Source organism: Furipterus horrens, unplaced genomic scaffold (genome assembly GCF_987537825.1).
Source record: "Furipterus horrens unplaced genomic scaffold, mFurHor1.1.pri manual_scaffold_8, whole genome shotgun sequence".
Lineage (NCBI taxonomy): Eukaryota > Metazoa > Chordata > Mammalia > Chiroptera > Furipteridae > Furipterus > Furipterus horrens.
In genome coordinates, this window is record NW_028327178.1 from 38,105,764 (window position 1) to 38,121,176 (window position 15,413).

Genomic DNA, 15,413 nt, shown 5'->3' on the forward strand with positions numbered 1-15,413 from the left:
CAGCATTGGCATTTAAAAGCATACATGTCCCATTTTCAACAGATATTAGTTAAATGGTTATTTCCTTTGGCAGTAAGTAAAAAATCAAGAAAAACATGGCGCATGATTTCCTTTCTAATGAGCTAATGCATGTGGGGTCCATAAGTTTCTCATGGTCTCAGCTCCTCCCAGTGAGGGGCAGCATCTCTGCTGCATTTGTTAACCTAATTTCTTCAGTTTCAGTAACCTGAACTTCCTGTTGCTTTCTTCCAGACACCCAGTAAATGATGCTTATGCACTGAGGGAGGAGACCCAGCAAGGGCGTGGAAGAACAACAGGACGTCATTACCTTGTCCCCCAGGTAGGAAAGAGGTGCGACCCAGGTTGCACTGTGAACCGTTGAGGGCAGCTCCTGGAGGTCAGCAACCACACTGCTGCTGCCGGGGTTGAATGAGACAGGGATCTCTGTTCCATCTGCCGTCGCTAGGCGCCAGCCCATCATGTCCACAAACTGGAACACAAAAGCGAGGGATGGGAACATGTGCCTGTGACTTCCTTGGCAATGGTTGGATTTCGGCGAATAGAAAGAGCCATGGGGTGGCCACCTTGCTTCAAAGGCTTGCTTTCTGTGTCTCTTCCGTGTTTGCCCTCAGAATTCTCAGAGGGCACAGACCATGTGGATGTGGGATTTATCTTTGTATCCCAACAAACCTCCTGGTTCTTGACTTCTAGTAGGTGTTCAATAAATGTTTTAATAATATATAACTAAGTATATGAATAACAGCTAATCCAGTGAGCACATTTTAATGGGGAGTTCTTTATATATGAAATGTGATGTGGAACACAGTTGTCCGCTATCATTATTTTGCTCTAAATGGAGCATTGTAATTAGATATTTCCCAGATCACAAAAGAAGGCAGGAGTTTAATTATGAGAGGAAGAAAAAGAAGGAACTGACAAGGCATAGATTAGGAATAATGCTTCCGGGTTCCCCTCAGGGTAAAGAGAGGAGACTTCAGAGTGGATTTACAAACTAATTTTATTTTTCCAATTAGAAGCCTGTGATCCTCTTAGGAGGCAGGCAATAAATTATGTAAAATAACCTTTCTTTGAATACTTGTTGGATATAAGCCATTACTCACAAAAAGCAAGCAAGCATTAGAGTACTGATTCATGGAATAATGAAGGCAACAAAAGTTTTGGTTTCATGGAGTTAATTTAAAAAGTGGCCTAAGAAAAAGAAAAGAAAAAAAAAAAAAAGTGGCCAAAGAAAACAGGCGGTAAAATTCCTGAGAAGGAAAGTAAAACAGGAAGAAGATAAGCAGATAAGAAGAAGCAAGGGGGAAGAACAATAAAGTCCATTTATGTAACAAGTGTTTATTGAGCATCTACTATGTTCCAGATGGTGCTGTAGACACTGGGAATGAACCAGGAGCTCACATTTTAGTGGAGGAGGAAGGCAGATAATAAGAACATTTTAGAATTAAGTGTATAATATGGCAGGGTGTGCTAAATGCTATTGAGTACTCACACAAAGAAGGGCAAGTGCCCAGAGAGTGACCAGGGTGAGCTATTGTGTAGGGGGTGGTGAAGGAAGACCCATGTGAGCATGAGACACTTGAGAACAGACCTGACAACCTGAGGGACACAGCTTGCGGACATCTGTGGAAAGAACACCGAAGAATGAGGAACAGCGAGGGCCATGCTTACCATTTTAACAAAGTAATATACAGAAAACTTCCATGATCCTTCACGTTTCAGGCCAATTTGTTTCTTCCTCTTTCAGAAGTACTAAATAAAAACAAAAAGACTCCCACTCCTTGTATACCTTAGCTCTTCTTTTATGTGTACTGTGACAGTGATTATTTATTCCAAAACAAAAGCAGCGGGTACAGCCCTTGGGATTTGCTGGGTCCAAGTAGAATGAGCCTTCTTGACACGCATTGCATTCTGCACCTTCCACATTCTCCTGTTGAAAAACATGAAACAAAAGGTTTTCCCTTCTAAAGGTTCCCTGACTGCAATTAGCTACCAATACAAGATGTTAGGACATGGACGCTAACAAAACCTTAAGATACATAATTGTTAAGCTTTTAAAAAACTATTTTATTTATTTGTTTTTAGACAGGAGAAGGGAAAAAGAAAGAGGAACATCGACTGGTTGTCTCTCCCACACCCCCATCTAGGGACCTGGCCTGCAACCCAGGCGTGTGCCCTGAATGGGAATCAAACCGGAAACCTTTCAGTTCACAGGATGATGCTAAGTTCACTGAGCCATGTCAGCCATGGCATAATTATAAAGCTCTTATACCGCATTAGTTGTTTAAACTTTAATACCACACACAAATAGAAAACTTCTTAAATTTTATAAGATTCCCCTTGGTATCTTGAAGGTAGGGAATTAGCACCAGAAGGAGTCACAATATGGCAGGATCAATGCCTCTCACTTACTACCACCTCAAAACATCTGCTAGGACTCAGGAGCTCTCCTGCCCCTCGTAGCAGAGATGGGCTGGAGTAGACTTCTATAGAACTTTTGAACCTCTTGACAGTGTAGCCAGAAGTCTGTGTTGGTTTTTCAGAAGAGTTTCTCTATCTGTCATCAAATTTTAAAGGAGGGCTGCAGCCTCTCCAAAGGATGAGAAGGATGAGGGGGTCTCCCCTTCTAACTTTTTCCATCAAATGAGAATGACTATAAAATACTACACACAGTGTGGAAATCTGCCGTGGGTCAGTCTCATTTCCCATATATTCTTATATGTTGACTCCACATGAAGAACTTCCACGCAGATCGGTGGCTGACGTCCTTGACATCGCATGTTCATTTTTACCTTGCAGAGACAAGCCCCGGTCTCCGGGTCACAGACTCCTGGCTTTGTCCCATCTCTGTGGCAGTGGCAGGGAATGCACTCAGGGAAGCGGTAAAACCCAGACATACATCGGTCACACTGCCGCCCTGTGATTCTGGGCTTGCACCTACAGCCAAAGCAAAGGAAACAAAAGTTCTTGGCATCTTCTATAGATGGTTCCAAAGCCCACTGACTCTGCAGCAGACCTGCAGCAGACCAGCTACTATACAAAATCAGTTAACTAGACACAGGGTCTGCCCACAGGGTGCTTACAGTCAAAGGCAGAGTGGAAGAAGCAGATAAAAGACTTAAAGCAGGTCAAAATGACTATGTTCTTGATGATGAAGGGGGTCAAAAGGTACAAACCCCCAGTTATAAAACAAATAAGTCATGGGGACTTAATGTACAGGGTGGCGATTGTAGTTAATAATACTGTATTGTATATTTGCAGGGAGTAAATCTTAAATATTTTCTTCATAACAAAAATAATCTGTAATTATGTGTAGTGACGAGTGTTAACTAGACTTACTGTGGTGACCATTTCACAATATATACAAGTATCAAATTATTATGTTGTATGCCTGAAAGTAATATAATGGTGTACGTTACTCATACCTCAATTAAAAAAAAAAAGATGACCATTAAGGGCAGGGCACTCAGCTCAGAGGGTCAGGCAAGCCAAGTGCAAGGATAGACACGGCCTGTGAGCCCAAGCAGTGACGTGGAAACATGAACAATATACAGAAGGGGTCAAGTGGCGGGTCAGAGGAACAGCACTGACCCAGCCTCCCTGAAGAAGGTGATGCCTGAGCTGAGCCTAAAAGGTCAAGTGTCATGGGGTTGGATGTAGGGTGGGCATCCTGGGCAGAAGGAACAGAGCAGGAGACTGCTTGGTGTATGCAGGGAACATGAGTGTGTTATTGTTGTAGCAGAAGGAGCAGGAGGGGACACTGAATCATTAGCCTGACGAGGTGGGTGTGGACCAGTGGGCCACCGCTGGCATGGGTCTAGGCTCTGAGGAAGGCCCAGGCAGGGAGCTCTGAGCCACAGCAGGAACGTGCACCTGAAGTACGAGGCTGGATGAGAAAACAGAAGCCTGATGGAGTGAGAAGAACAGTGGGCTGGGAGCAGAGCTGAGAAGCCCAGCACTGGAGGGCGGGAGGAGGGAGAGGAGGGCAGTGGCATCCTTCGGTAGCCCGGGCACTGAGCTCCACAGCTGAAGTCTGGTGGGATCTACACACTGGCCCTTCCTGGTGGATCTACAGAAAGCAGAAAGACGTGTGCTTTTTGGTGGCATATAGGGAGTACAATAGAATATGAAATATTTCATTAACTACTACCAAGTGTAAGTGATCACCTATCTCTTACTACCAATTAAAATATCTTAGCACAGTACCCATGCCAAAAAAAGATGAATATAACTGAGTAAACTTGCCTTTGGCAATGAGTTGTTTATAATCAGATAAAGGATTTTGTACTTGATTAAGAACACAAATTCAGGACCACATGGCCTGGGTTTGAAACCCAACTCTGCTACTTACTGGATGTAGAACCTTGAGCAAATTAATCTCTTTACAACTGAATTTCCTCATCAGTAAAAACAGACATCGCAACGTCTAATCCAGAGGATTCTTGTGAGAATTAAATAAAGTAATATATACAAAAGCTTTAGAACAATGCCATCCGCACATGTAAGTATTTGATATTATTATTCCTGTCATGACATTGGCTAAGGGGAGCAGATGGGGGTCCCTTTATCCCTCTCATCACACCTAAAAGGACAAAGTCAGTTTTACCTGCAAGGCCTACTGACAAGTCAAATGTCATTTCTTTTCTTCCCAGACCCATCCCCATCACCTTCTTCCCTACCAGGCACCTGCAGAGATTATTTTCACAAAGAAGAATATTCTCCAGAGAATGTCTATGGAAATATAGGTGGAAAGTGTAAATGCTCTGCTTAGAGTGGCCACCCTAGTACAGTGAATTGTAAATTTTGGAAAGTTGGATAAACCGTGGGCCATCTTCTCAAAAAAGTACTTATCACCCACTCACAGAATATACAAGCTCGCTCTCGCTCTCTCTCTCTCTCTCTCTCTCTCTCTCTCTCTCTCTCTCTCTCCCCCACTCTTTTCCTCCCCACCCCCTCCCTTTCTCCCACTTATTCTCATTTCTCATTAGCACACAAAATTTTTGCATTCATGCTCAGAGGGTTCCTGGACTCAGGTTAATAACATCTGCTGTCTTCTTGTGAATCTAGGACTAAATGCAATCAGACAATCCAGCAAATCAAAAAACAGACTGTTCCCAGATGATTCCTTATTTCTGGAGGAGGCAGTGAGCGTATAGCACAAGAACTCTGGTGGTCCAGAGACGGGAAACAAAAGAGACAATCGGGGCTTGAGAAAGGTTTTCGTGTAAAGAGTGAGGTGATTGAAGGGGTGCTGTGCCCGCACACAGGGTGGCACTCACCACACCACATTGTCATTATTGTCATCATTGGTCAGTATAGATTTTCAGACCAGACTGTGACCTGGGACGAGTGTTATTAGTAGGCCTATGTACCTTTGGCACAAGGCAAAGTGCCTGAACTCAAGTAGGTACTAGATACATTTTGAGCAATAAAACTTTTATCTCTGTAGAATTTAAGGCAAAAAAATAATAATAATTCAATAGGAACTGAGGGAAATGTTCCATCATGGTTTAAAAAGACACATGCAAGAAGGTAAAAATCATAAACATATATGCATTTATCAGTGTTGTCTCAAGTTTGTAGACTCATAGTTCTATGTATTCATGACAAAATTATAAGGAATATAGATTTAAAAAATCCCAGTATGATCTTGTATTAACACATTCCTCCTTGACTAAGGGGAAGGGGAAGCAGAGAAAGACTACAAACTACAGACCAGGAAAAGGTAGGTCAGTGAGGTGACCATCAATATCATTCAGACATGAAGCAGTAAAAGAACTTAGCTGGGTGACAGCAGTCGCAGAGAGCCATGGAGAGGAAGGGGGATAATCTATATCTTGCCAGAAGTTGACACCTGACTGAATTAATGAAAAAGCAGTTAGTGCTGAGATATACTGGAAGTTCAGGCTTGGAGGACTGGGAGGAGGCTGTCACCATTGAATAGAAATTTTTTAAAGAGACAAAGGCTTAAAAAGCAAGACAATGGCATGGGTTTCAGATATAGGGTAAGAGTTGCAGAATTTTGGGGTTGTAAGAGCCCTTAAAGATCATCTAATCTAACATTTCATTACATATGTGGGGGTACAGGAGTTCATAGACTTGGGGGACTTGTCCACAGCCACCTGAGTAAAGCCAATAGAACCCAAGTTGGCCTGATTTGCAATGAAGGTGGGATATGACAGGCCTCCATGATGAGGACTGGAGTTCTGTGTGTGGGAATCATCCAGCACTGGGGGTGGCTGAAGCCAGGAGACTAAGGGGATGGTTTCAAGGGGACAAAGTACAGAGGGAAGAAGCAGAGTAACAGCTAATACTTATGGGTGCTAGTGCATATCATGTCCTGTTCTAAGGGTTTCTGCAGAGGATATTTAATCCTGTAAAGAACTTCATGAAGCAGGTGCCTCCACTATCCCTAGTTCACAGCTGAAGGAATAAGGCACTGAGAGCAGTAACATGATGACATCACCCAGACAGTGAGTGGCAGTGGCAGTGGCAGGACGCAGCCCTGTGCAAACTCAACACCACACCCATCCTCTCAGTTTGGGCAGGAGGAGGTTGAGCCAGTGAAATAGCAGAGAAGAACCATTCAGAGAGATAAGACAAAAATGCTGTTACTACAGAAGATGAAAGGAGACAGAGGGAATGAGGTGAGAACTTGACACTGGGTCGTGTGGCAGGATTCCCCTCCACCCTGCTCGCCACCACGTCCTAGTGCCTACACGCTGCCTGGAATTTACCACTCCTATTATTCCATGGGGTGAATCAAAGGATTTGCTTCTACAAGTTGTTAGAGCTCCAAGTTGTGGATTTATGCCTGGCTGGAAGCACTTCTGCTGCAAGAACGCCAGGTCTATGACCTTTTGTGTTTTTCCATCTAACACAAACATTTAGTAAATCTGTGAGGATTGGCTGCAATAGAGGTCACCTAGAAAGCCTTTTCCTATTACCACTGCCCTGCTTCTGAAAAGGCGCATTTGTACACGTGGCTTCATTGAATGTCCAGGTTAACTGCCATCTCCTTTAATCAGTCTTAAAATAGCTTGAAAGTGGTTGACAGCCTGACAGTTTATAAAAGCAGTATCTGTTATTGATTGGCAAAATCTGAGGATATTCTAGTTCTTTTATTTGTTCTACATATTTGATGGCTTATCTCCTTTTCCATTATTATTATTTAAATTGATTTGAGAGAGAGAGAGAGAATCATTGATTTGTTGTTCCACTTATTGATCCATTATTGTTTGGTTTTTGTATGTGCCCTGACCAGGGGTTGAACCTGCAACCTCAGTGTATCAGGTAGCTCTAACTAACTAACTGAGCTACCTGGCCAGGGCCCCTTCTCTTCCATTATTAAAAGCCCATGTATACGTACTTTTTCCTTTGCTGTTATATCTGATTAACTTATTGTGTTGCTATAAAAAATGAAATTGATTAATATAAGCATCTTTAAGACTTCAAACTAGATAGAGTTGGCCAAAATAATAGACCTTTTGGTATTTATACAATATAATATTTTCTGTGATACAATCAGAGATTGAAGAAGAAATACAGTCAGAATTTTAAATTTAGGTGGGATGTTAGAGATAATTTTACCAAACTTCACTTTATAGATTAGGAAACTGAGATCCAAGAAGGCAAAGTGACTTGCCCAGGGTCTCCCAGCTAGTTCAGGACAAAGGTGGATAGAGAGCTCAGTTTTATGGCTCCAATTTTACTTACTCCCATTGTTTCTAAAATTGCCATACCAGTTTTAACTAAGTAAAGAGGGAGTACTGTAGATTGCTGCAGTTATTCTTGTAATTAATTTTAAAGTAGATTAACATTTATAACAGTTTGATTTTCTTTTAGTATAATACCTATAGTCAAAGAAAATTTGAAAATTCTAATTATTAAGCTTTGTGATTTCTGATAATTGGTACAATAGCAAGAGAATTTGTTGTATAACTGAAAAAAGAAATGTTTTGTTTTGTTTTTGAAAATTCCAGGGATCTTTGATTATTTCTTTTATATAAATTTTAGGTTTTTCTAGACACATTCTTCATTTTCATTAGGAATTTTTCTGTGTGAAAAATGCATTCTTTCCTCTAATATCTTCTAAAGATATAATGCTTTTCAGCAATCAAAAGCTTTTTTAGCATGAACACTGGAATTACCATGAGCAATTAGTGTAATTATAGTCACACAGTAAACTGAAAGTTTTTCTTACATTATCTGCCAAGGGCCCTTTCATAACAAATCCACTTTGATCATGAATGAATATGTCATCCCATTAGGTTATTAAACAATCATGCCTTGGTTTAAGTATGATGCAGGTCAATGAGATTCCATTCCTGTCATGCTTTCTCAGGTTTGGGCAAAACTATATGACCTGTCTCGGTCCTGAGTTAAACATTTTTCAGACTACTAATTGTCATTGGTTAGTGAAGTTTTGTAAAATGCGTCTTAGAATTTTTACCGAAAATACTGTGATAAATCTCTCCATCATAGATGGTTCCTTAGCTGCATTCTTGGTTTCTTTTTCTGTGGCAGCAGCAATGAGACACTGTGTGTGAGGCTCTGTTCTCAGCAATGTATTCTGTTGGACCAGCTACTTCCTTTTAAATCTCTCCCACTAGTTCTCAGACAGTGAATTCTACTGATTCTCTTCCTGCTGAAGAACTGCTTTTCTGTCTCCTTCTTGGTTCCTTTGCCTTCTAGGGTTAAACACTGGCTTTTCCTTCTGCGTGTCTGCACCTTCTCCTGAGGGAGTCCTCACTCACTCTAACCTATGCACTTGGTTCCTAACCCTCCATCCCAGCCCCAAACTCTTCACTTGGATGTTTGGCTTTCAAAAGAAAACCTCAAGTAGTCATGAAAAAAACAAAACTTTGTTGTAACTCCCTGCACTTCTTTTGAGGCTTAGTAAGTTTTTATTCTTAATTATATATGGGGGCACTATAACACTTTCAGTATTTAGGGCTCCAAGTATCTCAATGCAGCTGTGATTGGGGTCACTGAAGAATCCTGGGCTCCATTGTTGCCCAGGACTTCCATTTCCTAATAACCATTCCATGCAACCCTGTTTATCATCCTCTCCACTCTTCCTTCTTCTTTTTTCTTTTTTCTTTTTCTCCACAAGGTTATGCATTGCTTAGTCTGCTGTTCAAGTGGATTCTTCTCCTTTCAGCCTTTCTTACATCCAGATTTCTGCTATAACACCCTTGAAGGATTTTAACATCCCCGGCACCTCCCCCAACTTATCCTGCTTATTTGTCAGACTTTTCTTTCTTCTGAAGGATTTTTACAAACCTATTTTGCAGGAAGACATTGAATCATTTCCTTTGATTTGTTCTTCAAATATGGTAAGGTGAAAACCATTATTTCTAATTCAATCTGCTTCCCTTTTTATAACACCCTGGATTTCCTTTTCCAAAGGTAGTTTTAACTCTACAGTGTCCTCTGGTCTGGTGGGTGTCCTAGGGAGCTTTGAAGCCCTTTTGCGTGTGGGTGGGTTTTGGACTCAGAAACTGCAGAAGTATTTCAATAGCAACAAACTGGCTTGGCTAACTGTCTTTCAACTGTTGTCTAACCCTCCCATGAACCTCTTTCAAAAACAAGATGGCAGATCACATCAGTGCTGCTCTCTTAGCTTCATGGAGAGAAACATTCAATTCTTCTTTTCCTTGTGGGTGTTGCCACTGAGAGCCACACATTTAACTTATAAATACTCTGGAGCTCTGGTGTCAAATGGGTATGGCTGACTATTCCCGTCCTGCCAATAAAAAAGTTTTGTTTTTCAAGACAAGGAGATGGCACTGATGAGAACAGGAAAAGGGAGGGGTCAATGGTAAGGCAGTGATGGAAAATAATTGTGAAATATTCACTATTTGAGGGGAGAAGGTCCTTGTAGTTGTAGAAAAGATGGAAAGCATAGTGGGGATGTTAGCTGGGAGAGAAAAATTGACACCCATCGGTGAAAGAGTGGAAGAGGTAATGGGAGCAAACATCATGTAGCTCAGCTGAAATGAGGTGACATGGCCACATGATGGACCAAAGCTACAAGGTTCTGCCACTTTTTCGGCTACTTTTTGGACCAGGGGTTGAAACAGAGGGATGGAGGTAATTTTCCCTGGAGAAGCAAATCTAGATCAATAATGAAGTCACAGGGCCACTCACAACTTCTTCTCTCTACTTCCTATAAAGTTCATCAGCTCATGATTGGCACATATTGATCCCTTGAGCTTAGCCATCTTCTCTAGTCACAAGATGCAAGCAACTCCCGGGCACAGGGCATCTTTTTATTTTGCAGCATTCCCACTGGTCCTGGGAAGCCAGTGCTTCCACACTAAGTGCCATTCTCCTCAGACATCAGCAACTCACTGGGAATAAGTTAGACATTTTCACAGGCCCATAGGTGCATTCGGGTACACGATGCGGAGACTTCAGTAATGAACAAAGTGCCTATATTCCCTTCCAGGGAACAGCTTAAGCATCAGAGGGAACAGAACCTAATATATGTTAATAGATTGTGATAAAAAACTCTGTAGATATTGCCTCAGAAGTCTTTGTGCAAATCACATCGGTTTATGCTCACGGTTTGAACAGGATAAGCAACTGAGTTGACTCAGGAAGAACTCATACCTGTGGATCTAAAGGCTTGGAATGTTTCCTGACTCAAGTTTTTGCTCAGCTTCCTTCCTGGTAGTACAAAGGAGTTGCTAGGCACCAGGCAACAATTAAGGTGTGGCTAAGGGCCCTTCCATAGGAACAGTGAACTTTGCTGCTAAAGAGAATTGAATTTTGTGCCCCCCAAATATGTTCTAGTTCCAAACCCTAATGCCTGAGGATGTGGCTTTACTGGAATTGGAAATAAGGTCTTTTCAGATATAATCAAGCCAAGATGAGATCATACTGGAATAAGGTGGGTCCTAATCCAAAATGACTTGTGGCCTTATAAGAAAAGAAGAGAGAAGAATGCCATGTAGAAACAGAGGCAGAGATTGGAGTGATGCATCTACAGGACAAGGAAATCTAAGGATTGCCGGCAACACCAGAAGGTAAGAGAAAGGCATGGGACAGATTATCTCCTACAGCCTTTAGAAAAAGCATGACACAAGACCTTGATTTTGGACTTGGAGCATTTAGAACTGTGAAAGAATAAATTTCTGTTGTTTTAAGCCACTTAGTTTGTGCTAGTTTTTTACAGTAGCCATAGAAAACACTTACAGCTGCCCTCAGGTACCAGCAGCAGAAGCCCCTCCTGGCTCTCACACCTCAATCACAGGGACACAGATGCCGAAACATCCATGTGCCTGGGTGTGTATGGGGGGCAGGGGAAGGAAAGATAGGGGGGTGGTGAACCATATACTTTCTCCTGCCTACAGTCTTACTGGCCCAGACTTCAGAAGCTCTGGTTCAGCTTCCCTACTGCATCACCCACTATCTAATTCTTTCCAGCCTCTTCCCTTAGGAGACTGCATCCTATTCTTCATCCCCTATTGCTGCTCTCTAGTCATGCTGAGATCAGGCTGATCTCCTGGATTGGGCTGCTAGTTTTCAATGCACAGCCTGACCTGCAACTCTCTGAGCCAGTGTTTGCCATTTTTCTCCTGGCAATTGTGCATTGGACCTATCAGTGTTCGTGGGGGCAGCCCCACTCTCAGGTAGTCTCTCTAGTGCATACCTGCCCACCTTGTCTCCCTCCCAGCTCCCAAACAACCCCCACTGAACCCCCACATTGGCTCAGACAGGTGCAGGTCAGGCTCTGCGTTGAAAACCAGCAGCTGATGTCACATGATTCCAGGTGATCAGCATAATCTCAGCAGGACTGGAGAGCAGCAATAGGGGATGAAGAATAGGATGCAGTCTCTTAGGAGAAGAGGCTGGAAAGAATTAGATAGTGGGTTATGTAGCAGGAACACTGAGCCAGAGCTTATAAAGTCCGGCCAGTAAAGCATTAGGCAGGAGAAAGTATATGGTTTACTACCTCTTCTAACTGGCCTGAGTTAGGGAGGCAGGCCTGAGGATGTCAGGTTTTGTTATGCACTGTCCTTAACAAAACTTCCCGCTAACCCTAGAATGAAGCTTTGGAGTCCATTCCTAAATACAATGGATTGGGGCCCACCACAAGGTGACACAGTAGAAGAAACTGATAATGTCAAGCATACATTTTGACACACACAACAAGAATGATACTGCAGTGAATAGGCAAGGCAGCTTGTGACCTCAGGCAACTGGTCATCTACCCACCCAGGCTCTGCTGGGTTGCCTGAAGGCACAAGTTATTCCACACATGTAACCCATTCTGAGTGGGGTGAACATGGTGCAGTCCTCAAACCTGTGAGACATGGTAAACAATGACTGGTGTGTGGGCAGATGGCACTGTCCCTCCCCATGACAGGACCGAACAGGTCAATGCACCCGGACTCACCTGCACTGCCCGTGGTCCCTGTCACACTCCGGGGTGCCAGCCCCAGCAATAGCACCCCTCCTTGAGCAGTTGCAGCCTTCGCAGCCAGCCAGGGGGTGGAAGCTGAAGGACTGTGTATCACACACCTCACACTGGGGCCTGACCGTGCGGGGAGGGCAGAGGCACTTGCCCGTCATCTCCTCACAAAGGCGCCGGCCACAGTTGCATGCTAGCCAGGGGACAGAGAGATACAGTGTAAGAGCTAGATGCTACCTGATGTATAGCAAGACTGTATCAACTGCCAGGACTTCCAGAAGCTTCCAAGGGGTCTGGGAGAAATGTCTTACTTTTCTTTCATTAGGGCATTATCGATCATAGTTGATATAAAAGACCGTTTCTTGGGCCAAGAGCATCCCTATCAGATGCTCCTGATGGATACAGTGTATGATACAGTGTGTGAATGCTGTACTGGCTCTAAGATTAGGCCTCTTGTTCATCAGAGGGTTCTGCTCCTCACAGGCTCCACATCACCGCAGTGCACTGAGCCCAGCATCAGGGAACGACTCAGCAGCAGGACCCCCCTTAGGCTAAGGCTGGTCTCCGCGTGGAGACTCTGTTTACACCACACCTGCACCCCTCACAGCTGCCGCATGGCCTGTGCTGACCCTACATCTCAGGCAGCAGGGCGGTTCTTAGGGAAAGGTACATAGGCTTCTTATTTAGTGAGTACTATGCCCTCTGATGCTGCCTCTCCTCCCTTCTCAACTTTGGTTGGACTGCAAAATCTGAAAAGGCTTCCTCTAGGAAGGAGATTGAGTTGTCCATTATTTTGAAGCTTGAGGCTATTTACACTCACCTGCTTTGCCAAGTGCATGGATCACATAGACTGGGAAACACAAGTATTTGTCTTGCTACTCAGAGTGTGGTCCATGGACCAGCGGCATGGGTATAATGAGTATTAGACATGCAGACTCTCAGGCCACAGCCCAGGCCTCCTGAATCAGAAATTGCATTTCTACAAGAGTTCCAGGTGAGTCTCTAGCCCAGTGAAACCAGAGCAGCCCGGATCCAGATGAGCATCAGCCACCTGGAACCAGAGACCACCTCGGATGACCTGAAGATGCACTTACGCTTGCAGTGTGGGAATCCATAGTAGCCTGTTTGACAGCGGGTGCACCGCTGGCCAGTGACGCCGGGCCGGCACGGGCACTGCCCACCCTCTGGGCTGCACTGATGGCCAAGGGCCCCAGTGGGGTGGCACTCACAGGGCAGTGCACCCTTGTGGTAAAGGGCCACCAGGGACCTGGCAGAATTCTTACAGAATCCAGAGGCTGTCTGAGGACTGTGGAGACAAAAACAACTGTTGGTGCTATCCCAGGAGGAGTACCCAGAAACAGTCCCAACCTTCCTCACCAAGCAGGGTCTTTAGGGGGGGACTATGGCTCTGGAATCTGGGAGAGAATGAGAGAACACCCCATCCCTGACTCACAGCCAGTGACAACCACCCCTCCCCGCACCCCTCCACTCCAGATCACCTCACAAGACTGGTGGGGGGAACTTTTGGTGACTGGAATAAAAGGGTAAAAATTTACCTGTAGAATGAATTATATGATATGCGAATTATATCACAATAAAGAAGTTACAAAAAAAATTACACCTAAAGGTGTACTGGTACACCAATAACAATAATGAGGGGGGGGGTGAATTGTCAACATTTATTGAGTGTTGAATGCTAGAAGCTTTTCCTGCATCTCACTTCACCTCACAACCACTAGTTAGGCCTAAGATCCATTTCAGAGATAAGGCAACTGAGGCTCCTAGAGGTTACTCAACATTCCCAAGGCCACAGGGCTATAGAGTGGCTGAGCAGGCATTCAAATCCACAGCTGTTGGACTTCAGAGCCTTTGCTCCTAATATTTCCTTTATCCGTGGCTTCTGCCTACCATGCTGCCTGGAGTACCTGGGTTCCTCAGGAAACCCACAGGGGGCCAGGTGGGTCTGCAGAAGAGAATAGGAGCTGACTCTCAGGCTGCTCTGGGCTCTTAGCATTCAAGGACTCGAGGGAGAGGATGGGGAGGTCCGCCCTTCAGCGACACTCTCTGCTTAGTCAAGTGGCAAAGGAGACTGGGAATCAGGGCTGCCTTGCTTCCCAGTGGAGGGCGCCCTGTGTCGTATCTTATAGGAATCTGAGTTGGAAAGCAGGAAGCAGCAAAGAGGAAGAGAAACTCCTGAGCAGCCCGTGAATCCCAGTTTGGAGGGTGAACCTCTGTTGAGATCACAGTTGAGAGTGGAAATCTTGCTTGGATGTGCATGATGAGGCCTGTTGTAGGAAAATGTATGCAGAGAAGAGCACCTCCTTTCCCAGACCTGGGGCTCCCTGGACTCCCTTGGGCCAGAGAGGAAGACAAACTAAGCACCAGCAGCTCCCTCAGCCTGGCTCTGGGTGGGAATGTGGGAGAACCTCATGCATCTCAGGTCCTTTCCACAAAGTAATACTTACTCAATATAAAAACTATTTCCTCCACAGTTGGTGATAAACTCCAATGATTTGACCACTGATTTTTTCTGAAATATCTGGTAGTCATAATTCTCCACAGGCACCAGGAGAACACGGACCTAAAGGAAACAGTGACCATGTCTTTGGATTTCCAGCAACAGGGCAAACCTGCCATTCTTTATGCTCTCTGTACTGAGATCAGTGTTCTCTATTGTTAAACCCAAGACCAAATGAAACAGGATTTATGAAAAAAAGAATCACAAGAGCACTGTTACGCCAGTATTAAAGGCTCTACCTATGATCCTACATAAGAAATGATGAGTGCAGGGCACAGTCCTTGGAGTACCTGCTCAGAGAGCAGCAGCCTAGGATGGTGGGCAGGGACAGGACACCTGGGGATTAAGTAGGGACCTGTCAGGATGCCCAGGATCCCAAGGAATCCATCCCTGGGATGCCCCTGGATCTACAGGTGTTGCTGTTTTATATCTTTAAAGGTGAGCAAACCAAAATGG

The 15,413-nt window shown here is 44.2% G+C and overlaps 1 protein-coding gene across 1 annotated transcript in view; it reads right to left on the reverse strand.

Annotated features, from left to right (window-relative positions):
• LAMA3 (laminin subunit alpha 3) overlaps nt 1-15,413 on the reverse strand; it is a 267,981-nt gene that overhangs the window by 86,577 nt on the left and 165,991 nt on the right. The window contains exons 30-35 of the mRNA XM_090285716.1: nt 14,905-15,020; nt 13,534-13,745; nt 12,425-12,632; nt 2,811-2,955; nt 1,808-1,948; nt 329-490 (exon numbers count right to left, since the gene is read on the reverse strand). Of these exons, the coding sequence (XP_090141842.1) occupies nt 329-490; nt 1,808-1,948; nt 2,811-2,955; nt 12,425-12,632; nt 13,534-13,745; nt 14,905-15,020 (984 nt within the window). The remainder of the gene's footprint in view (nt 1-328; nt 491-1,807; nt 1,949-2,810; nt 2,956-12,424; nt 12,633-13,533; nt 13,746-14,904; nt 15,021-15,413) is intronic.